The sequence below is a fragment of the Eptesicus fuscus genome, chromosome 24, assembly GCF_027574615.1.
Source record: "Eptesicus fuscus isolate TK198812 chromosome 24, DD_ASM_mEF_20220401, whole genome shotgun sequence".
NCBI lineage: Eukaryota > Metazoa > Chordata > Mammalia > Chiroptera > Vespertilionidae > Eptesicus > Eptesicus fuscus.
Window position 1 is genome coordinate 629,182 of NC_072496.1, and position 22,972 is coordinate 652,153.

The window sequence follows — 22,972 nt, forward strand, 5'->3', positions numbered from 1 at the left end:
GGGTGGCGAGACGCCAGGAAAGATCGAAGCGTCTGCCCGATGGGTTACACGGGCTTCTCGGCGGCCGCGGTGCTGTGGCAGGAGATTGAATGTCGGTGGCCGCGCGAGGCGGCGGCGTGAGGGGTGCGCCGGGGAGCGCCCTCCGAGGCGTGCCAGGCCCGCTGCAACCGGATCCCTCCCGGTTATGTTTCCCTGAAGACGCGGGGATGCGGGGAATCGTGCTCTGGACGGAGACGTGGCGGCCACCTGCCCCCCCCCCTCACCCCCACCCTCCCCCTCGCTCCCTAAGGAATCCCCACAGACGCCGCAGGAGCGGGAAGAAGCCGAGGGGCAGGGAGGGAGGTTTGAACCCCCTTCCAGGAGCCGGGGCTTCCTTCCTGGAAACGGCACTGATGGCCCTTGAGCACGCTCCTGCCTGCACCCCACTTTCTCCCCCAAACAGCCCGCCCGCTTCAGTTTGCTGCACGGGAGGGCTTACGGCTGGCCCTCTAGGAGCGGCCAGAGTCGCTGGGGCCTCCGATGCTCGCACCCAGGCTCTGGTTGGCAGGGACGATGGGCGGGCGGGCGGGCGGGCGGGCCGGGAGGTTTCCAGGATCCTGAATGGAATGTGTTTCCTGGGGCTGCAAAGGGCTGGGCACCCCTCCACACCCCCCGCCCCCCGCCAGGACCAAATACAGGAGGAAGGGTCAGTGGACCTGGTACCGACCACAGGACATCCAGGCAGCCTGGTGGTGGTGTTGGGGGGTGGGGGGGTAACACATGCACTTGAACCCCTGCACCCCGCGGCTGGCCGGGCTGGCCTGGCGCAGGCCTGCCCCGAAGGCCTCTGCATTTTTGCCTCTTTTTCTCATCGCGGGCGGCTTGTCTTTAAAAGGCTAAATGCTCGGCACTAAATTTGGTCACACAGCGCGCGCTCCAAGATTCCCTGGAATGTCCTCAAGTTTCAGCCTCTGACAGGGCGGTGGGCCCGCCCCCTGCCCCCCTCCCTCCGGGGGATTGGCCCGTCCTCCCCGGGCCGGGCAGGCGCCGGGCCCCATTGGCTGCTGGCAGGCGGCTGGTCCACTCGCCCCGGCCGGAGGCTGCAGCTCCCAGGGACTCGCCCAGCACCTGCCTCGCGCCCGCGGGCAGAGGAGCCCGGTCCTCGAGCAGCCGGGGGGTCACTCCCACGCCCATCAGCTCCGTCCAGACCCACCTGTCCCGCCCGCAGCGCCGCCCCCCCCCCCCCCCGACCCCAGCACGGCCACCGGTGCCCCCAAGAGCCGCGCCCCGTCGCCAAGATGTCCAAGGTGGCCAAGTACCGCCGGCAGGTGAGCGAAGACCCCGACATCGACAGCCTGCTGTCCACGCTGTCCCCCGAGGAGATGGAGGAGCTGGAGAAGGAGCTGGACGGCGCGGACCCCGACAGCAGCGTGCCCGTGGGGCTGCGGCAGCGGAACCAGACGGACAGGCCGGCCACGGGCGCCTACGACCGGGAGGCCATGCTCAGCTTCTGCGAGGAGACGACCAAGAAGCTCATCCGGAGGGAGATGTCCCTGGACGTGGACGTGAGTGAGGGGCCGCGGGGCGAGGGGCGGCAGGGGGGGCGGGCGGCCCGTCACCTCCCGGGATGGACTGTTCCAGAAGGACCCTTTTGAGCGGGCGTGGGACTCCCCCGGTGCCCGTGTCGGGAGGGAGGGGTGTGATGTGCTGGAGGGACAGCACCCCGCGTCAGAGGGGCTGCGGGGGGCGGAGAGGGGGGGCGCTGGAGGCGGCCCTGAGCGTGGCCCCCACACCCGTGGGCTCCTTCACGCGCCCCGCCCGCTGTGAGGGGAGGAAGGACGGGTGCGCCAGCAGGAGGAGGCGCTCAGCCCTCCCTGCGGGGACCGGGGACCGGGGACCGGCCCATGCCAGGAGGCTGGGCGGGTGGGCTTCCCACAGCCACGGAGCCCGCAGGTCTGGGAGGCGGGGCCTGTGTGGCTTGAGTGACATTCCCAGGACGGGGCGGCACTTTCTGGGGGAGCCTCCTGGGGGAGCGGCGCCTCCTCCCGTGAGCTCTGTGCCAGGGGCCAGGCCCCTCTGCTGGGCAGGAAGGTGGTCCCAGCAGCGCCCGCGCCCCCATCAGGCTGGGCAGGAGCCAGCCTGCCCTCCATCGGGGTCCCGGGTCCTGCGGCGCCTCCTCCTCTCGTTTGTGAGTTTTCCTGGGACAAACCGCTCGCTCCAGCGAGGACGGCCCCCGGCCCATCCGCACCTGCTGCCTCCCTCCCACCTGGTCCTGTGCCAGGGGGTCCTGGCAAGGAAAGGCCGGTCGGTCCCTCCATCCTCGTCCTGTTCTGCTCCCGGGGGGACCGAGGCCCAGGCCTTCCCCACCCCCCCCCGCTCCCCCCACGACTGTGTCCTCGCAGAGGAGAGGAGGGCGGTGTTTCTCGTCACAGGCGCGTGGTCACCGCAGCCCTGACCACAGCGAGGGGGTGGGCGAGCGGGAGGAGGGGCGAGGGAGGAGGGAAGGGAGGACGCGGGCCTGGGCGCCGGCTCTGCCCCCACCCCACGGGGACCCTGTTTGAGGTTTAGGAGGTCGGGAGGCAGGGGAGCCCGGAGGCTCGGGGCTCATCGTCCTGGGGGCCAGGCCGTGGCCTCCGAACACGACGGGCACATTCTAAACCGTTTGCAGGAAAATGAGAGGCTCAGGCGCCCCGCTGTGGGGCCTCCTCAGGAAGCAGAGAAAGGAAGGAGACGCCCCCGAAGGCGTTGGCACCTCTAAGTGCCCCGAGGGCCCCCCTCCCTGCCCCCCCACCCCCCGTCCGTCCGCTCCTGGGCCCGCAGAGTCCCAGGCTGAGCTCAGACGCACGCTGATCCCGCCAGGGGCTGTGAGGATGCTCTGGAGGTGTCTTCTCACAGCCTTTCCCTCGGCCAGACCCATGCAGCCCGCCCCCCCCCCGGCCCCCCCACTTGTTTATGCCCACGGAGCCGGGCAGGGGAGTGCGCACGCGTGCGCTCACACGGTGCCCCTCCGGGCCGCTTCCCCTCGTGGCCATGTCTGTCCTCACCCATCCCAGGGCTGCGAGGGCCGCCTGACTGGTCAGAGTTCAGGGTGCATCCTGAGCCTGGGGCAGGGTCCTCTCTGTTAAGTCGGGGGGAATGGGGGGTGAACCCCAACAGGTGGCCACGTCAGCAGAGTGGCGGGGGTGTGGCGAGCACCCGAGTGTGAGCAGCGGCACCACGGTCTGTGGAACCCGCTCACAGGCCACCTACCCGCTCCGTCTCCCATCGACGAAGCGCCCACTCGGAGGGCTGTCGATGCTAAGGGGCCGGGTGGGAGGGGCGGGCTCTGAGCCGGCGTGCAGTGGGCACGCCGTGACCGTGACCGCCGCCACGAAACTACCAAGTCCCTGGAGGCCAGACCCAGAAGTCGGGGAGCGAGCAAAAAGCAAACCTCCCCCCACCCCCTGCCGGGTCCCCCCAGGGCGGTGCACGCCCAGCTGGCTGCTCCCTGAGGAATAAACTTGGGGGGGGGGGCGGGGACTTCACAGACAGCAGCAGGCAGGGCGGGGGGGGGGGGGTGGGGCTCTCGCTGACCTGCCCTGGACTCCACGAAGGAGCTGGAGGTCGATCTAAACAGTGAGGCCACCTCCGCGGACGCGAGGGGCATTTACAGAGAGCCTGCCGTGCGCCCCGCACCCTCACCTGCCGCTCTGTTTAAGCCGCACGGATCTTGGGAAACAGGCCGTTTGTCCCCATTATACAGATGGGGACACTGAGGCCCCAGGCGGTGGAATGGCAGCCCCGGGTCACACGGGGAGTAGCCAGCCTGCCTGGCTGAGGACTGTCCCTCCTCCTCGGCCGCCCCAGGCCGGCCTGAGCGCGTCAGCTGCTCGGGGTCCCGGGTCCCGGCATGAGCTGCTGCAGGTCCCGTCCCGTCTTGTCGGAGGAGCAGTGGCTGCCGCCAGGCTGGCCCGTCCCCCAGGACGAGGAGGAGCGAACGGTTAGCCGGGTGTGGATTTAGGGAGCGTGTCCTGCCTGGGCATCGGGGGCGTGAAGGAGTTCGGTTAATTCCTCGGAGGCGGGACGATGCCGCTGTGGATAAACGTTGTCAAGGATCCTCACCTTGTAGACAGGGAAACGGAAGCGCTCCTGGAAAACCGGTGGGTTAGGGCAGCGGTCGGCAAACGGCGGCTCGAGAGCCACAGGCGGCTCTCTGGCCCCTTGAGGGTTTAGCCAAGGCCAGCGTAGGAGGACCCTAATGAAGTTAACCACAATGCACCTACCTATATGGTTTACGTTTAAAAAATGTGGCTCTCCAGAGAAATTTCAATCGTCGTACCGTTGATATTTGGCTCTGCTGACTCATGAGTTTGCCGACCACTGGGCTAGGGGATCCGCTTTAAAACACTGAGGGAGTGGGGGCGTGGAGGGGGAGTGGGGGGCGTGGAGGGAGAGTGGGGGGCGTGGAGGGAGAGTGGGGGGCGTGGAGGGAGAGTGGGGGGCGTGGAGGGAGAGTGGAGGGCGTGGAGGGAGAGTGGGGGGCGTGGAGGGGGAGTGGGGGCGTGGAGGGGGAGTGGGGGCGTGGAGGGGGAGTGGGGGGCGTGGAGGGAGAGTGGGGGGCGTGGAGGGGGAGTGGGGGGCGTGGAGGGGGAGTGGGGGGCGTGGAGGGCAGCCCCTGGTGTGATCCCAGCCCCAAGGGGTACCCACCTGTCCTGCCCGATGTCTCCTCTGCTCTCTCACCTCGGCTTGTTGAGTGAAGGTCAGTGGGGTCACGGTGAGGGGCGGGGCTTGGCAGAGCTGACCCGCCCTCCCTCCCCCTAAAGGGGCCGGCTCTCACCCGCCTCTGCCAGCCTGGCCCTCCCTCAGGTGGAGGACAGAGCCGGGCAGGTGTGCAGCCTGCAGCGCCGTGAAACCCGGCCCCTGGCTCAGGTTTCGGGAACTGGATCCCCAGTGTGTCAACTCCTGTGTCCTCCGCCCTCAGCCTCCTCCCCGCTCCTGCCTCCATCGCCAGGGCCAGAGCCTCCATCCCCAGGCCAGAGCCTCCATCCCCGGGCCAGAGCCTCCATCCCCAGGGCAGAGCCTCCATCCCCAGGGCCAGAGCCTCCTCACCTGGGCCAGAGCCTCCATCCCCAGGGCCAGAGCCTCCATCCCCAGGACAGAGCCTCCATCCCCAGGGCCAGAGCCTCCATCCCCAGGACAGAGCCTCCATCCCCAGGGCCAGAGCCTCCATCCCCGGGGTCTGAGCCTCCATCACCAGGGCCAGAGCCTCCTCACCTGGGCCAGAGCCTCCATCCCCAGGGCCAGAGCCTCCATCCCCTGGCCAGAGCCTCCATCCCCAGGGCCAGAGCCTCCTCACCAGGGCCAGAGCCTCCATCCCCAGGGCCAGAGCCTCCATCCCCAGGGCAGAGCCTCCATCCCCAGGGCCAGAGCCTCCATCCCCAGGGCCAGAGCCTCCATCCCCGGGGTCTGAGCCTCCATCACCAGGGCCAGAGCCTCCTCACCTGGGCCAGAGCCTCCATCCCCAGGGCAGAGCCTCCTCACCAGGTCGGGTCAGCAGGCTGGGAGGAGGCTCTTTAGGCCCCACGGTGAAGGGGGGACTTGAGAACTCCTCCTGGGCCAGCCTCCTGACCTTCTCCCCCCACCTGCCCTGGTCATGCCCAGCACCCACAAATCCCCGCAGGGAGAGGGTGCTGCGGAGATGGGGGGGGGGGTACCGCAAGGATGGGGTAACACAGGGAGGGGGTGCCACGGGGATGGGGGTGTACCAGGGGATGGGGTCCTGCTGGGATGGGGTGCTGCGGGGATGGGGTGCCGCGGGGATGGGGTGCCACGGGGAGGGGGTGTGCCAGGGGTGGGGTGCTGTAGGAATGGGGTGCCGCGGGGATGGGGTGCCACGGGGATGGGGTGCTACGGGGATGGGGTGCCACAGAGATGGGGTGCCGCGGGGATGGGGTGCTGGGAGGGCCTCCCACCTGCAGCTCTCGCCCTCAGACTGCCCTCTGCAGGGTCCCAGGACACTGGGCGGCACAGCCCTCGGTTAAGGGGATTAACCCGCCTGCTACTCGCCCAGAATAGCCCTGCAGGGGGGTGGGAGGGCCAGAGAGGGGGTGGCGGGGGCAGAGGGGGGGCAGAGGGGGAGGGGGGCAGAGGGGGAGGGGGGCAGAGGGGGGGCAGAGCGGGGGGGGGGGCCGCTGACCCGGAAGGGGGGCAAAGCAGGCGCCCAGCGAGGGTCAGAGGAGGAAGGACGGGAGGGACAGCTCCCCAGCTCCTGCCGGGAGGACGTGAGGACGGTTGGGGGGGGGGGCCGCTCGGCACCCTCACTCCCGCCCACACTGCCCGGCCCGTCGCCTGTAAACGCGCTAAAAAGTCAACCTTTTAAAACCCTCTCATGCGGCTGAAAAGATGGTGGGACGAGGGACCAGGAGGGAGAAGTCTGGGTGCGTCCTTGCCCCCCTCCCCCCCTCCCCCAGGCTCCAGGGCGCGGAGAGGAGGCGCCTCGGCGGGGCTCAGCCCACGGTCCCCAGGGCCCCGCGCACTGGACGCCCGGTCGGCCGTCTCCAGGGCGCTGTTTACCAACAGCGGGAGGGGAGGACGGCCTCTGCTCCCCGCCCCCTCCCTCCCCTCCCCTCCTGCTCCCGCCCCCCTCCCTCCCCTCCCCGCCCCGTCCCCCTCCCTCCCCTCCCCTCCCCGTCCCCCTCCCTCCCCTCCTGCTCCCCGCCCCCCTCCCTCCCCTCCCCCTTCCCCTCCTGCTCCCCTCCCCGCCCCCTCCCTCCCCTCCCCCCTCCCCTCCTGCTCCCCGCCCCCCTCCCTCCCCTCCCCGCCCCGTCCCCCTCCCTCCCCTCCCCTCCCCGTCCCCCTCCCTCCCCTCCTGCTCCCCCCCCCCTCCCTCCCCTCCCCTCCCCGCCCCCCCTCCCCTCCCCGCCCCCCCCCCCCCCCCCCCTCCCCGCCCCCCTTCCCCTCCCCTCCCCGCCCCCCTCCCTCCCCTCCCCTCCCCGTCCCCCTCCCTCCCCTCCTGCTCCCCGCCCCCCTCCCTCCCCTCCCCGCCCCGTCCCCCTCCCTCCCCTCCCCTCCCCGCCCCCCTCCCTCCCCTCCTGCTCCCGCCCCCCTCCCTCCCCTCCCCGCCCCCCTCCCTCCCCTCCCCTCCCCGCCCCCTCCTGCTCCCGCCCCCCTCCTGCTCTCCTCCCCGCCCCCCCTCCCCTCCCCTCCAGCTCCCCTCCCCGCCCCCCCTCCCTCCCCTCCCCGCCCCCCCTCCCCCCTCCCCGCCCCTCAGAGCCCTGGCTCCTCACTGGCCTCTCCCCCAGCCCTCACCTCCCCATCGAGGGGCCGCAGGACCCCCGCCCCCCAAGCCCCTGAGCGAGCAGAGGCAGAACGAGGGGGGTGCGGCTTCCATGAAGCTCTGGGACAGGATGTCCTGGGCCGGCGCTCTCGGTGCTGAGCCCAGCTGGGCCTGGACCCGGTCCGGTCCGCTCTGCTGGTGCCGCCGGGTGAGCCGAGCAGCGGCTCCCTCTCTGAGCGGGGTCCCACCCGCGGGTGGAGGGCGCCCGTCCTGGAGGTTGTGGGGTGAAGCCCTGCAGGCGCCGGGCTGGGAACCGGGGGGCTGGGCAGGCGATGGCCGTGGGGAGGGCAGGACGCGGCGGCGGAACCCGCGGGGGCCAGGAAGGCACGTGGGGGGCGGGGGGGGGCGGGGAGCCTCAGGTCCCAGGGGGCCGCTTCCGCACCCGAACCCCCGGGAACCGTCCCCACAGCAGCCAGGCCTGCTCAGCGTCAGGGGTCTCCCCTCGACCTTCCCTCCCCAAGGGGAAGGGGTCCCCGGGTCCCGCCCCACCCCTCCCGGTGGGCACGGCGCCCGCCCACGCCCCGCTGCGCCCCCGCAGCCTCTCGCCCCAGCCCCCCTTTTCCTGATTCTCGGGGCGTCTTGTCTGCGTCGCATGTGGTACCGACGGCAGGGTTTTCCTGCGTGCGCTTTTGTTGGCATAGAAGTTACACACCAGGGCCCCCTCCTCCCCCTGGGGTCCCCCCTCCTCCCCCGGGGGCCCCCTCCTCCCGCGGGGCCCCCTCCTCCCCCGGGGGCCCCCTCCTCCCCCCGGGGCCACCCTCCTCCCCCTGGGGTCCCCCTCCTCCCCCCGGGGCCCCCTAGCTGACTCCGCCCCACAGTCAGCCGCGCCTGCTGGTCAGTCCTGCACGCAGGACCACACGGTGCCCTTTGCCTCTGGCTCCTCCCACGCTGCCGTCCGTCCGTCCGTCCGTCCGTAGCAGCTGTTCCTTCGGGGCTGTGCGGTCTCACTGGGCGAGCGGGCCACGCTTTATCGGCCATTTCCACTCTCGGACGTTTGCGCTGCTCGGTTCGAGGGATTTGCCATCCACGCTGCTGGAGCGCGCGCGCTGTGACGTCATCTCTGCTGGAGCGCGCGCTGTGACGTCATTCCTGCTGGGCGTGGACCTGGGGTGGATTGCTGGGTCCTAGGAGGTGGTGGTGACTCATGTTCTCAGCTGCAGACAGAGGCCACGCTGCCTCATGGAGACCTTGGGAGGGTCCAGTGCATCGGTGTGAAGGTCAACGCATGACCTGTGGGGAGTGAGCTTTAACTAACGGGGCCATCGCCCTCACTTCCGGGGACGCCCCCCCTCAGGGGACGGAGCCACCGCGTCCTGTCCTCACCCCTCTGTGAACAGGGACACTTGCCCGGCTGGCGTGGCTCAGTGGGTGAGCATCGACCTGTGAACCAGGAGGTCAGGGTTCGATTCCCGGTCAGGGCACATGCCCGGGTTCCGGGCTCGATCCCCAGTGGGGGGCGTGCAGGAGGCAGCCGGTCCGTGATTCCCTCTCATCACGGATGTTTCTCTCTCTCTCTCCCCTCTCCCTTCCTCTCTGAAATTAATTTTTAAAATATTTTTTAAAATTTTTAAAAAGGTGACACTGGACTAAATAAAGCCCAGGTCAGACCCTCTGCCCCAGACTGGACCTTTCCGGAAGGGGGTGGGGAAGGCGTGCCCACTTCCTGCCTCCCATCCCAGCCGCTCGCGCCCGCGCCCACTCCCGTGAGGACAGACCTGCTCTCCTGTTTAGCTCGTGTCTCACCTGCTCGTCCTCAAGCCTCAGCCTCAGCCTCAGTCCTCCTGCTTAGACCCCCTTTCCTCACCCCCGCCCCGGAGGTGCCCCAGCTTGTGCCCATGGACCCCGACTCCCTTCCGAGCTGCAGGTCCCCCCTGGACGGAGGAGCTCCGGGGGTTGAAGCCGGGCCGCCCGCAGCCTCCACAGGTGCCCTTTCACCTCAAAGGGAGTCCTTCTCTGACCCCCGCTGCCTTCTCCCCGCCCCCCCGTCTCTGCTTTCACCTCGCGGACGGCCTCGCGTCCTGTTTCACCGGGGAACCTGAGCTCAGGTGCGAACGCCGTCCAGGTCCCCGTCTGCTCCCTCCACGCGGGCCTCCGGCTCCCGCCCGCCCCCCACCTCCTGGATGCTCGGCGTGACTGTCCCCCTGGGATCTGTCTTGGCTCCGCCCTCCTGTCCTCCTCTCTGTTCCAGCTCTGTCCTCCAGGAGGAGGCCACGCCCCCCAGCTGGTCCGTCTGTCCGTCCATCCGTCCGTCCGTCCGTCTCTCCCGCCAAGGGCTTCCCTGTGTCCCGCACCCGCCTTCTCTCCGTTTTCAACCCTCACCTGAGGGCGTGGTTTATCGATTTTTAAGGAGAGGAAGGGAGGGAGACATCAGTGTGAGCAGCATCGACCAGCTGCCCCGACCCTCACCCGAGGCAGCGCCCTGACCGGGAACGGCACCCACAGCCTTCTGGGTGCACAGGACGGTGCTCCGACCACGGAGCCCCCGCCGGGCCCTCGCGCCTCGCACGCACACCAGCGCGGGTCCGGCTTCATCTGTGCTCCCTGCAGGCGCCGAGGGCAGGCCTGGCTCTCCCTCGGCCCCGCGGGAGCCCAGCGCCCGGCTCAGCGACGTCGGGAACGAGCGCAGGAAGCGCAGGCTGCGGGCGCCATCCCTGTCCCACGAGGCGAACCCGGCTGTCCGCCCACCGCCCTCTCCTGGGTCCATCCCTCTCTCCTGGGACGGAGGACTCCGCGTCCCAGTCCTCGCCCGGAGGGAGAGCTGGCCCTGGGCCTCGTCCGTCTGACAAGCAACCCGTGAGCGCCGAGCCAGCGCGCGTGCTGTTTGTGCTGGACAGAGGCCTCCGGCCTCCCGTGGAACAGCTCCTCCTCCTGCTCCGCTGCCCCTCCCCGGGGACCTGACATTTCCCGGCTGACTCACCCCGCTCGCCTGCGATCCCCGGGCCACGGGCCCCCCCAGCGAGGACCTTCATCCTCGGCCGAGGCCGCCACCCCCCCCGCCCCCCCGTATCTGTCCCTGAATGCTGGGCGGCTCGGCCCTTTGCCTCCAGATCCAGACAAGGGGCAGGAGGGGCCTCAGGAGCGGGTGTGAGGAGGCGGGCATGGGGCCCAGCGGTCGGGCACGCCTGGTGCAGGCAGACGTGTGCCCAGGAGCTGGGAGGTGGGCGCAAAGGCAGGCAGAGCCCAGGACCAGCTCTCTCAGGCAGGTGCCGCCACAGCGCTGGCCCCAAGGTCGCCTGACCTTCCCAATCCCCGCCCCCCCCCCCCCATGCCAACAGCAGGCCGCCCGGATGCGCAGGAGGCAGGTCCTGAGGAGCGCGTGCCTGAGGGCGGGGCCCCGCGATGGGGTGGGGGCGCACAGCCGGGCCGGGACGGGCACCTCATCCTCCCCGCAGAGCTGGCCCGCCTGTCCCTGCCCTACTGCGTTCCAAGTCCCCAGAGCCCGGGGACACCCCGCGCCAGGGGTCAAGGCCCTGCATCCTGGCCTTAAAGGCGCAGTGCCCGGCACGGGGCGACCCCCGGGTGCGAGGGCTCCTCCCCACGGCGCTGAGTGCGGTCCGCGTCCGCCCCGTCGCCGGGGCCGCGGACACACGCCCCGTCACGTTGGGTTCTTGCCTTTGAAAAACCACATTTTCCCACGCCCCTGAAAACGCCTCCTCCTCTGCCTCGTTGCGGGTGGGTGTTGTGGGAGCCGCGGGGCGGCCGGGCTGAGCCGTTTGCCCATATTTGGGCATTTACACGGTTCCCGGTAAACACGGCCCAAGGCCCCAAACCAACCGACCGCTGAGCCAGGCTCCTGGCTGTGGCCTCTGGCGCCCGTCCCCGGGGAGGCAGCCAGCCGAGCGGACGGTGAACGGCCCTCACACGGACGGGGTCCCCCTGCGAGACCAGGGCGGGCGCAGGGGCTGGGCCCGGAGGTGAGGAGACCGAGTCTCACGCAGGCAGCCCCGCGGCCCGGGATCCAGGTCCTGATGCGGATCACGCCGGGCTGACCCCCCGCCCCCGTGACCCTGGGAGGTGTCGCCTGCACGGACCACGGAGGAGCGCACGCGCCTGGTCCCTCGTCTGGGGGAACGGGTTGTTGAGAAGGGGCTCCACCGGAAACTGGGGTGCAGGGAGGAGCGGGGAAGGGCGAGGCGATGGGCCCATCTCCCGCTCCCACAGGCCCCGCCCCGGCACGCGGGAGGCCCGGACCAGACCCACATCGCGCCAACCCTCCCACGGAGGATAAGGGGGTGTCACCTGCGAGCCGGCTCACAGAGGCACAGCCTGCGGGGGGGGCGGGGGCTTCCCTTCGTGACCCATGACCTCCGGCCTGGCCTGCGGGGAAGCCTCCAGCAGCCTCTCCCCCTCCAGCCTCCGGCCTCCACGCCCTCCCCAGGCAGAGGCTGACCGAGGGGCCCCCCCTGGATAGGAAGCCGCGCCGTCTCCATCGCCTGCGCAGGCAGCCTGCGGGCTCCTCACACCCTCGCCCCTCCGCCGCCCCCCCCCGGGGCAGAGAACTGCACCCCCCCACCCATGCCCCCCCCCCAACCCCCGTCTCTGCCCAGTGATTGCTGGCCCTGGCCCTGCTGTCGGAAGCTCCTGCTCCCAGCACACGGGGGACCTGCCGTCTGCCCTGCACATCCTCATGCCACTGCCCGGGGGGGGGGTGGGGGCGAGCGGGGCAGAGCTCCCGGCACCCACAGGAACCTCCAGGGACCCCAGCAGCACCCACTGCACCCCGCCAGGCAAGGAGGGAGGATGATGGGGGCAGAGAGGCTGGGGGCGGGACAGGGGGCCGGTGGAGGTGCCGTTCCCAGGAGGCGAGTGCAGGACACCGGCCCCTCCACCCAGCTCCGCGGTCAGGCCCAGGGCGGCCACAGGATTGTCTGACTGAGGACGTGTGGGGCCCTCGTTCAAGAAGGACCAGCCCTTGGGAGACCAGGACCGAGAGCCGGAGGCCCCGCGGGGCCCTCTGCGCGGGGCGGTGGGAGCACAGGGGCAGCCTGGTTTGCGGCGGCGACAGGAGGCGGTGGGGGCCGGGCCCGTGTGGACAGCCCGGGGCCAGGGACCGCGTTTGGGGGGCCCCTCACAGGCCAGGCGGCAAAGAGCAGGGAGCAGGCGTGTCCCAGGGCAGAGCTGAAGCGGCTTGTTTGTTTCTGCAGAGATTTCCCAGTTTCTCCAAAAATGGGGCTTCGCCGCACGCTCCCCGATGAGTCACAGGCCCGCTGGCCGAGCCCCGAGGTGCAGGGAGCCGGGCACTGCCCCCCCCCCCCGACTGCCCGCCCGCCGAGAGGGCAGAGGGCAGAGGGCAGAGGGCGTGGCCGGGAGGCCCGGGCAGGGGCGCTGCTCTGTCCATCATTCACATGGATCCCAACCCGGGGATGCCGGAGCCACGCCACGTGGCCGTGGGGCCTGGAGGAGACGGGGTCCCCCACTCTCCTCCGCGCGTCCCCCCTACCGCTCCCCGGAGGGAAAGGCCTGCCGCCCCCCTCGGCCGAGCGAGGCCTGTTCTTTCTAACTGCAGCCCTTCCTCCCACCGGCTGGCTAGGCAGGAGCCGGGAGCAGCCACAGGCAGAGCATGCCCTCGGGGGCCACCAGGTGCCCCCAGTCGGCCGGGCTCCCTCTCCGAGGTGCTCCCGGCAGCCCAGCCGGCCGAAGGCTCCTTCTCCTTTTAAGGCCACGGCGTGCCGGGCAGCCCCAGCCCCAGCCCGTTCCGCTGTTGGTGATTCATCAGCCTGTTTTCGCTCGGTTCTTCCTAAAGGGCTGGCGCAGCGCCCCAACAACAGCCACGCGCGGGCCCCCGGCGGGGGGGGGCGCCCGGGGAGCCCTGGGCGAGGAGGGGGCCGGTGCTGGGGTGCTGTGGGCAGCAGGGCACCCCCGGCCCCAGAGGGAGGCTGGGGCGGGTCAGAGGAGGTCAGAGGTCAGGGAAGGCCCCACGGACTGGGTTCTGCGGGTGAGGCAGGTCTGGAGCCCTTTCTTTCCTGAACTTGTGGGTGAAACCGGTCACGTCCTCATCTCTAAGGACCCCGTTTCCTCTGAGGGAGGCCTGGTGGGCAGCGTGGGGGCCCCCGCGGGAAGGAAGAGCAGGACACGGAGGGCGGCTGCCCCTCCAGCTCCCGGGGGCGGCCCCGGATGAGACCCCTGAACCGGGTGGCGGGGGGGGGGAAGGAGGGGGCCGCCGGGCAGGCTGCGGGCAGTCGCAGGTGTGTCCTGGCCCGTCCCTCGTGTGCGTCTGTGCGTCTCCTCTCCTCCCTTCCTTCCAGTTGAGGTGCGGCCGCTCCCTGGAAGGGCAGCCTCAGGTCTGTCGCGCCGGGAGCCAGCGTGAGAGTCGGGGGCTCTCCTCCCCCCACGGGCACCAGGGCCAGCAAGTCCCTTCAGCTGCCCACGGGCAGGAGGGGACGGACGGGCAGGAGGGGACGGGCAGGAGGGACGGGCAGGAGGGACGGACGGGCAGGAGGGACGGGCAGGAGGGACGGACGGGCAGGAGGGACGGGCAGGAGGGACGGACGGGCAGGAGGGACGGGCAGGAGGGACGGGCAGGAGGGACGGCACATCCCCAGGGCCTGTCTCCCCAGGCCCGGCCCCGGGCCCCCCTCGGTGGTGATGAGGGGATGGAGCCAAGGACTGGCCGCTAAGTAAGCGCTGGTCCCGCCGGCCCGTGTGTGTGTGTGTGCGTGCGTGCGTGTGTGTGTGTGTGTGTGTGTGTGTGTGTGTGTGTGTGTGTGCGTGTGTGTGTGTGTGTGTGTGTGTGTGTGTACGCACACGCGCTGCAGGAACAGGCTGTGCCCCAGGCCGGCGCCGTCCGCCCCTCCGGCTGGGGGCGGGGGTGCTGGAGTCCTCCTCCTTCCCCCCTCCCCATCCCCGTCCCCCCCGCACCCCCCACCCCCTGAAGGACAGAAACCCTTCCCACCAACCAGGCCCCCGTCCTTCCTCTCAGCCCTCGGGGAGGAAGGCGCGCCGGCCCCTGAGGCCCCAGCGGCTCTGAGGTCTGTCCTGGTGGGTCAGTTCGCTCTCGCGTCTGCTCTCAATGGTCCTGCCTCCCAGCTCCTCCAACGTGGGGGGGGGGGGCAGTGCTCCCCAAAGTGGCCCGGGAGGTGCGGGACGTGCCCGTCCTCAGGGTCCGTGTGGTCACAGCGGGGTCACAGCAGGGTCACAGCGGGGTCACAGCGGGGTCACGGGGTCCTAGATCCCGGGGTGGGCTGGCCCCGCAGGTCCCAGGGCTCCTCAGAGAGGCCTGGTCCTCGGCAAACTTTCTACCAAAAGGCGGGGGGCGGCGGGGGGGCATCGGGGGTTATCAGAGAGCACGCTCAGCGCACGGCGTGTGGTCGCCTGTACTTCCGTGAGGTGGTGGCGGCAGCAGCAGGCGTAAAGGCCCTGGATTGGAGGTGTCAGCAGCCTGCCTCGGTGCCCCCCCGCCCCCCCCCCCCCCCCGTCCCCTGTACCCCCTCCACCTCCCCGTGTTGAACAGGTATCATGTCTGAGGCCCGCGGACCTCCCTGGAGGCGGGGCCAGGACCCGGGCAGGCAGGTGAGGCCCTGGCCTGCAGCCCAGGATGCAGGGTGGGGGTGGGGGGTACGGGGGTGAAAGCTAGTGACCAGGATGACAGATATTTTCATGAAATTGCAAAGAAATCAAAGTAATGCCAAGGGCCTCGATGAACACCAATTCTCCGCCGTCAATGCAGCCCGGACCAGGGGAGGGACTGCCCTTGGCCCGGTCCCCACATGGCTAGCGGGGGCCTCCCCCCCTTCCCCCCCCCCGGACACAGGCCTGTCTGGGACAGGAAAGGCCCGGGGAGGGGCCGCCCGTGTCCCCGGGGTCTCAGCCCTCGGGTTCGGGGCCTGAGCCCGTCCCTCTCGGCCCCCGGTGGTCACGGCGTCCCCACCCTCGTCCCACCGCCACCCCTCTCCCCCGGGGGGCCAGCGCCTGGTGTTTATTTCCTTCTCTGAATTCTTAGGAGAGCCAGCCGGCGGAGACCAAGGCCGACGCCAAGAACGGCGGCAGGAAGGCCCTGGGCCCCAGGCAGGACTCGGACGCGGGGCGGGCGCCCCGGCGGGGCGTCCTGAAGAAGGCCTTCTCCCGAGACAAGGAGGACGCCGCCGCCGCCGCCGCCGCCGAGGCCAAAGGCGCCCCCCAGCCCCGGGAGGAGAAGCTCATCCGGGGCATCGACCGGGGCCGGGTCAGGGCCGCCGTGGACAAGACCGAGGCGGGGGGCGGCGGGCGGGGGGACGGCCAGGCCCCCAGGAAGGAGGAGGAGCCGAGAGGGGGGGCCAGGAGCGCCGGCCTGAGCAGAGACAAGGATGAGAAGCCGGAGGACGGGAAGGGAAGAGGCGGGGGAGCGCGCACGGAGGCTGCGGGGAAGGAGGGCCCGGCGGCGGCGGCGGCGAGGAAGGAGGAGGAGAAGGTCACCCAGGAGGCGCCCCCCGGCCCCAGGGCGCCCGCGGAGGAGAGGCGGAGCGGGGCGGCGGCCGAGAAGCCAGCGGCCCCGGGGGGCCCCGCCAAGCCCCCCGCCGAGGGCCCGGCGCCCGCCGCGGAGGGGGAGGAGGCGGCCCCCAGCATCTTCGACGAGCCGCTGGAGCGGGTGCGCAGCAACGACCCCAGCCTGACGGAGGTGAACCTCAACAACTCGGACTGCATCACGCCCGAGATCCTGGTGCGCTTCGCCGAGGCGCTGGAGTTCAACACGGCCGTGCGGGCGTTCGCCCTGGCCAACACGCGGGCCGACGACCACGTGGCCTTCGCCATCGCCATCATGCTCAAGGCCAACAAGGCCATCACCAGCCTCAACCTGGACTCCAACCACATCACGGGCAAGGGCATCCTGGCCATCTTCCGGGCGCTGCTGCAGAACAGCACGCTCACCGAGCTGCGCTTCCACAACCAGCGCCACATCTGCGGCGGGAAGACGGAGATGGAGGTGGCCGCGCTGCTCAAGGACAACCACACGCTGCTCAAGCTGGGCTACCACTTCGAGCTGGCCGGGCCCCGCATGACCGTCACGCACCTGCTCAGCCGCAACATGGACCGCCAGCGGCAGCGGCGGCTGCAGGAGCAGCGGCGGGCGCAGGAGGAGGCGGCGGCGGCGGGGCGCGGGGGCCGGGGCCGCCGGGGAGAAGAAGGGGCTGCTGGAGGTGCCCAAGGTCAAGGTCGGGGGGGCGCCCCCCAAGGGCTCCCCGGGCCCCTCCCCGCAGCCGTCTCCAAAGGCCTCGCCCAAGAACTCGCCCAAGGGTGGGGGGGCTCCGGCCGCCCCGCCGCCCCCGCCGCCGCCGCCGCCCCTGGCCCCGCCCCTGGCCCCGCCCCTGATGGTGGAGAACCTGAGGAACTCGCTCTCGCCGGCCACCCAGAGGAAGATGGGGGACAGGGCTCTCCCCGCCCAGGAGAAGAACTCGCGCGACCAGCTGCTGGCCGCCATCCGCTCCAGCAACCTCAAGCAGCTCAAGAAGGTGAGTGCGGGGAGGGGCCTGGCCTCCCGGGGGGGGCACCGCTGTCCCTCAGGGGGGCTGTCCCGCCTTTAGGGGCTCCTCCAGCCTCTCCCTCCAGCTTCCCCTCCTCCTAGAAGAGACACACACGACACGCAGCCGCTCCGCAGGGCGCGGCCCCCGTGAGCTCCCTCCCAGAGCGGCCAGCCTGACCGCGTCCACCCAGAGGCGCCTGGGAGTCCGTGGGTGCAGTGCAGGGGGACCCCCCGTCCGGCTCAGGCCCGGGCACAGCGGCCATGTCATCGGTCATTGGGCCTGCACAGCGGGAGGAAGGACAGCCGTGGTCGTCCCGGGGGCTCGGAGACGCCCAGCTCCTCCTGTGTCCACCCACGGGCCCACCCTCAGGCCCACCCGTGCGTCCGGCCTCCCCGGCGGCTCCCTCGACGCCCTGCCTTGTCCTTCCAGGTGGAGGTGCCCAAGCTGCTGCAGTAGGGCCAGGCCGCGGGCACCGCCCCCCCGGCCGCCCAGACCCGCCCCCGGCTGGCCTGCTGCCGTCCCCGCCTGCCCGGGGTCCCGAGGCCGGGCCACGCTTTCTCATCCAGACGGTTCCTCTCCGCGGGCCGAGGTTCCCGGACAAGAAGAGTCCTTCAGGCACGCGGCGGAGAAGACGGCACGCGGCGGGGAGCCGGGGAGGATGTGCACGGGACCACGTCGAGGCCCAGCCCCGCCCTCCAGGGCCAGGATTCAGCTCTGAGGAGCCCTGGGGCAAGGCTGCTGGGCTGGTGTGCAGGGCAGGGCGGACGCTGGAGAGGGAGAGGGCCGGGGCGAGGACAGAGCCTGGACGGACGGACAGTGCCCGGGGGAGGGAGGGGCCGGCGCGGCCGGACCGGCAGGTTTGATGCCAAAGCAGACGCTGTTTTCCTACACCCACGCGCTGTGCTGTGACCCGCTGTGTCTCCCCGTAAGATTTTGATAATATATACGAGCCTGTAGCTGCGCGTGGCGATGCCCGCCTCCGTGCTGTGCGGGGCCCTGCCCGCCCCGCTCCCTGGGGACCCTGCGCCCCAGGTCCCAGCCGCGCGGTCCCAAGCTGCCCACAGCACAAGTTCACTGCCGAGCGCGGCGTGGGGGCAGCGCCCGAGCTGGCTGCCCAGGCCGGGACCAGGCCTCCGGGGTCTGGGACGGGCAGAGGGAGCCAGGCCGGGGCTGTATGAGGCGTGTTCACCCCCTGACTCCCCCCGGCTGTGGGCAGCCCCACTCCCTGCCCTGCCTCCCTCCACGGGGCGCAGCCTTCTGGCTGGACGCCTGGCGCTGCTGGCCCCCCTGCCTTGGGTCGGAGTCACCAGTGGGTTTTCCTGCCTCCACGGCAGCGGGCAGAGCAGTGTTCCCGTCTTTGGGGTGCAGAGGGTCTCTGCCAGGTGTGGCCACGACGGAGGGCAGGCTAGCCCTCGGCACAGAGCCCCGTCCAGGCCCCCCTCCGCCCTCGCGGTCCCCCAGCCCAGGGCCCTGTGCGCACGTGGGCGGTGCTGGAGCCGGCAGCTCCGAGGCGGAGGCCGCAGCGCCCCCTCCAAGCCTCCGGCCCCGCAGACCGGCCCCCCGGGGAGCCCTTTCCACCGCCGTCCCCCCGCGGACGCTTCCTCCAGCTCCGGGCACCGCCAGGCCCGGGTGACGTCACCCTCCTCGGCGCCCGGGAAGCGGGAGCGCAGCGCCACCTGCTGGCGGGTCCCGCGCAGGCTCCCTGGTGACGTCACCCGCCCCGGAGACAGGCCGCGCGGCCTCCCCTGGTGACACCCCGAGTGCAAGAGCCAGAGAGGGTCTGACGGGGTCCGCGCCCGCCTTTCACCGGGAAGGAACGGGGTTCAGAGGGAGCAAGTCGGTCCGCGGCCCCCTGCCCCCGAGGATGCCCTCCCCGCACCGCTCCCAGGTCCCTGCTGCTCCCCCTCTCGGCCTGGCCTTGGGGACCCTGGTTCTCAGGCCCTGCCCCAGGCTGTGTGACCAGAGCCTCCCCCACAGCGTCTGGGTGGCAGGGACCCCGGGGGGCATGGCTGGCACGATGGCCATCTGCAGACCCTGCCCTGGGCCCTCAGGACACCCACCCCGCCCATGAGCGGAGCCGGGACCTCAGGGGCCCAGGTGGACCTCAGGGACCCCAAGGGAGGAGCAGCCGCACATCTGACCTGTCGCAGGCCGGGCCGGGGCGGGGTGTGGGGGTGGGGAGGAAGCTCTGTAACGAGGGCAGCTCCCCACCCAGGGCAAGACCCACCTCGCGGGCCGTGGGACCAGCCCTGGCCTGGGTGCCCGCCTGCGGGGGGGTGGGGGGGATGCGGGGTGCTGTGCCCTGCCCTGCCGCTGCCCCCCTCCTGCCCTCGGGCGTGGAGCCGGCAGCCTTGCCGGACGGTGAGGACCACGGACCACGTGAGTTGCCTCTCAGCTTTAATGGCAGCCCAGCGGGGACAGAGGGACGGCCAGCGGGCTCCCGCGGGCAGCTGACAGAGCCCCACACAGCCGCCAGGGCGAGCAGGGGGGTCCTGGGAGCGGAGGGGCCGGGCGGTGACCCACACTGCGGTCCTCCCCAGGCCCCCAGGAAAAATAAAAATAGTGCAGCCACGCCAGCCCCCCACCAGCCCTCCTTCAGGGCCGAGTTCCCGCCCAGATCCTGTCCACTTCCCTGCACGGCCCAGGGGGTGGCTGGCTGGGGGCCTGTTGATGGGTGACCCCTGCCAGGGCCAGAGCCAGAGGCAGACACAGGCAGGCCTGTGAGAGCAGCAGACGGTCAGTCCCTCAGGCTCCGGGGTAGGCGGGCTGCGGTGGCAGATAAGGGGGCGGAGCTGGAAGCCAAGGAGACAGGACGTTGGCCACAGGAGCAGTGAGGTGACCCCACCCCCCGGGCGCGCGGGATTCGGGGAGGAGCCAGCCTGGGGGTCTCAGCTGAGGCAGAGGGCAGCGGAGAGGGACCCCGGGTGATATGGGGGACGGGGAGGTCCTGGCGCAGGGGAGGGGCAGGAGGAGGGAGGCTGGATTGCTCGCTCACCTGCAGGGCTGTAGACAGGGGGCCCTGCCGGGTAGAGAGGAGGCTGGGGAGGAGCACTGGGGGCGCACAGGAAGCCCGGGGGCGGGGGGCCGGGGCCAGCCTTGGGGTCCGGCGGGTACGGGTAAGCCGGCTGCACGAGGGCGCCTGTCATTGGAATCTCCTGGCCTGGGTGGGGGGGACAAGGTCAGCGTTGAGAGCTCTGCCTCCAGGGGGCGCCATCACCCCTTCCCAGGGAGCCCAGGTGAGCCCCACTGGCTGCCGGTTCGCTGGCCCCCCAGCCGCCCCCCCCCCACATGGACCTCCCACATGGACCTCCCAGGCCCATCACCCACGCGGCATCAACGCCCATGGCTCAGACCCCCACAAACACCCGTGCGCGTCCGAGTGGCCGCCGGTGTGTCCACAGGGCTGCCTGGGGCCGCCCCACCGGCTGGCTCCCGCCGGCTGCCCGTCCCTACCTGCACAGGGGCTCTGCAGCCGCCGGCGCCGGCGGGCCAGGTAGCGGCAGGTGCAGAAGAAGCAGCAGGCGGCGGAGGCGACCACGGCCAGGAAGAGGGTCAGGGCTGCGGCCAGGCCCGCCGTGAACTTGGGGCTGGAGACAGAGACGGGTCCTCTCACCTGCGGCTCTCACAGCGGGGCCGCCGGGACCCCAGACGGGGCTCCGTCCTGGGGAGACCCCTGCCTCCCCTCATGCCGACCCCTCAGCGGGTATTCTTGTCCCTGGGAGGCAGCCCGGACCTCACGAGCTCGGCACCTTCGTCTGTGGGGGGAGCACGGCCCAGACACCCGCTGGCGGGCAGCGCACCCCCTGGTCGCAGCCCGGTTCCCAACGCGGCCTGCGGTGGGCGCAGACCCCGGGCTCCCTCCTCAGGGCCCGGCCGACCGGGAGGCGGAGGCGGCGGGAGGGAGGCCGGCCAGGTGGCTGCTGGGAGGAGGGACAGGTGGGCGCCCACCTGAAGCCCAGGCAGCGCTTCTGCTGGGACTCGGAGATGAGCAGGCTCAGGTCCCGGCAGCAGGAGCGACGGTGGCAGGTCCCGCAGCAGAAGGTGAAGGGCTGGCAGCTGAAGCCCGGGTGCCAGGCGTCGTCCTCGTCCAGGTACCCCAGGCAGCCGGAGCCGGCCAGCGCTGCGGGCGGGCGTGCGGGGATGCCAGGCCGGCCCCTGCCTCCCTGAGCCCCCAAGGTCCTTCCCCAGTGACCCCACTTCCCACTGTGGTCCCCACTCCCCTGGTGGCCCACCCACAGGCCCCCCTAGTCAGCCCCCAGCTGTGGGGTCCCCACTCCCCTGGTGGCCCACCCCACTGGCCCCCCTACTCAGCCCCCAGCTGTGGGGTCCCCACTCCCCTGGTGGCCCACCCACAGGCCCCCCTACTCAGCCCCCAGCTGTGGGGTCCCCAGCCCCCTGGTGGCCCACCCACAGGCCCCCTACTCAGCCCCCAGCTGTGGGGTCCCCACTCCCCTGGTGGCCCACCCACTGGCCCCCCTACTCAGCCCCCAGCTGTGGGGTCCCCAGCCCCCTGGTGCCGGCAACACGAGTTGCCCCTTGGGGCTCAGGGGTTGGCTTCCCAGGGCCCAGACTCCATCCTCTCCCTCCTGCTCCCTGCCAGCACCCCCCGGGGCCCGGGGACCCCACTCCTGGCTCCCTGCCCCTTACCCAGCGGGGCCCCCAGCAGCAGGAGGGCGACGGCCGTGAGTGGCATGGCGGGAAGAGGGGGCCGCGGGTCCCGGAGCCGCTGGGGGCTGCCCACTGCCAGGCACGGCTGTGGCGGCGACTGCCCGCCGGCCGGCAGCGGTGACCACGCCCAGGGCCCGCCCCCGGCCCCACCCCAGCCGAGTCCTGGCTTGTCCCCTGTGGTGGCCCGTCTCCGCGCAGCGCCCAAGCCGTGCCGTGGACCCGAGCAGCCTGATCCTGTGCCACCCCCTGGAGGGCAGGGCCTGTCCAGCCCAGGACGCCGGGGAGGGGGAGGGGAGAGGCGGGAGGGGGAGCCCCCCACCCCACTCCCAGAACAAGGCCCCACTGAGGCAGCTCAGGGCAGCTTTGTCCCCGCTGTGCCTCCCACGGGCCGGCCTGCCAGCCGCAGCTCCTGTGGCCCCGCCCCCACGCGGGCAGCGCCGACACCAGGGCTGCCAGGCCCTGCCTCCCGGTCTCTGAGCGGCACCTCCTCAGGACGTCCTCGCATCTGTCCCCTGGGCCCGCCCCCACCCCGGACCCTGAGCCTTCCCCACAGGCCCTGAAGCCACGCCCCCACAGCCCGGCTGACATTGACAGCTCGGTCACGTGGCCCCAGGGAAACTGCCTCCAGGGCCGGGGGGAGGACCAGGCAGTGCTGCCCAAGGCCACCCGACCCCGACCCCCCGACCCCGCCCCCCGACCCCCCCCCCACCCGACCCCGACCCCGACCCAGCCCAGCTCCTGCGGGCGGGCCTGGGGCCGAGTCTGCTTCCTTCATGTCACCGTCTGACCACAGCCAAGGGGGGGTCGCTCCCGCCGCAGATCTGGGAGGGGTCATGGCCCCAGCTCCTTCCAACGGGGGGTGGTGGGGGACAAGGGGCGGCACTGGCGGTCCTTGGTGGCACTGGGGAGACGCGGCCCGGTCCAATAGCGCTTCACCAAGCCTGCTGGCCATGTGGCTCTGGTCCCGTGAGCCACCCCTGGGGAATGGGACGCCACCACGATGGGACCCGGCCTGTGTCATCCTCCATCTTCTAGTTTCTCCCACCTTCTCCGCTTCCGTCTGCCGAGCCCCCAAACCCTGGGAGAGCCCTCTGCCCGGGTCGGACCTGCAGGCCGAGCACACCCCGCCTTCTCTCCTACGGCCTCCTGACCAGCCAGCCCTGCCCCTTCCGGGGGGAGGGGTCTCATGGACAGGAGCCGGTTCCTTCCTCCTGCCTGACCCGGAGGCGCCCCTGAACTTCCAGCGGCGGGAACGGGCACCTGCCGCGAAGGCGACGTGGGAGGAACGCGCCAACGCCCGGACACAGCCCAGGGGCCCGACGGCCGGTGTCTGTGGGACAGGACCCCATCACGAGGCCCCCTTCCCCAGTGCGGCTGCACCAGGCTGCTCTCGGTCATCGGGGTCCCTCTGGCCACGCACGGCCCTCAGCACGGGCCCCGAGGCCGGCACCTCCCAAGGTCAAAGGGCACCTCCCAAGGTCAAAGGGAGGAAGAGCAGGAGGCAGAGGCAGTCCGAACACCCGCCGGTAGCAGGCAGACGTCCCTCCGCTGGACACGGGAGCTGGACACCAGG

General features: G+C 71.6%; 2 protein-coding genes across 3 annotated transcripts; one reads left to right on the plus strand and one right to left on the minus strand.

Moving 5' to 3' along the window:
* Positions 1–1,219: 1,219 nt before the first annotated feature.
* Positions 1,220–17,687, plus strand: LMOD1 (leiomodin 1). Of its 2 annotated transcripts, XM_054713138.1 has the most exons (4): positions 1,220–1,544; positions 15,234–16,337; positions 16,390–16,719; positions 17,161–17,263. In XM_054713138.1, exons 1-4 carry the CDS (start codon positions 1,278–1,280, stop codon positions 17,185–17,187), a joined length of 1,728 nt encoding a protein of 575 aa, XP_054569113.1. In that variant the 5' UTR covers positions 1,220–1,277; the 3' UTR covers positions 17,188–17,263. The 2 variants fall into 2 exon arrangements, with proteins under 2 accessions (XP_054569113.1, XP_054569112.1); XM_054713137.1 differs by having other exon boundaries at positions 15,234–16,719; positions 17,161–17,687.
* A 1,399-nt stretch (positions 17,688–19,086) lies between these two features.
* On the minus strand, positions 19,087–21,510 carry SHISA4 (shisa family member 4). The gene is made up of 5 exons (XM_008159998.3): positions 21,379–21,510; positions 20,680–20,851; positions 20,185–20,318; positions 19,727–19,891; positions 19,087–19,523 (listed from the first exon to the last, which is right to left on the minus strand). Exons 1-5 carry the CDS (start codon positions 21,422–21,424, stop codon positions 19,477–19,479), a joined length of 564 nt encoding a protein of 187 aa, XP_008158220.2. The 5' UTR covers positions 21,425–21,510; the 3' UTR covers positions 19,087–19,476.
* Positions 21,511–22,972: the final 1,462 nt, after the last annotated feature.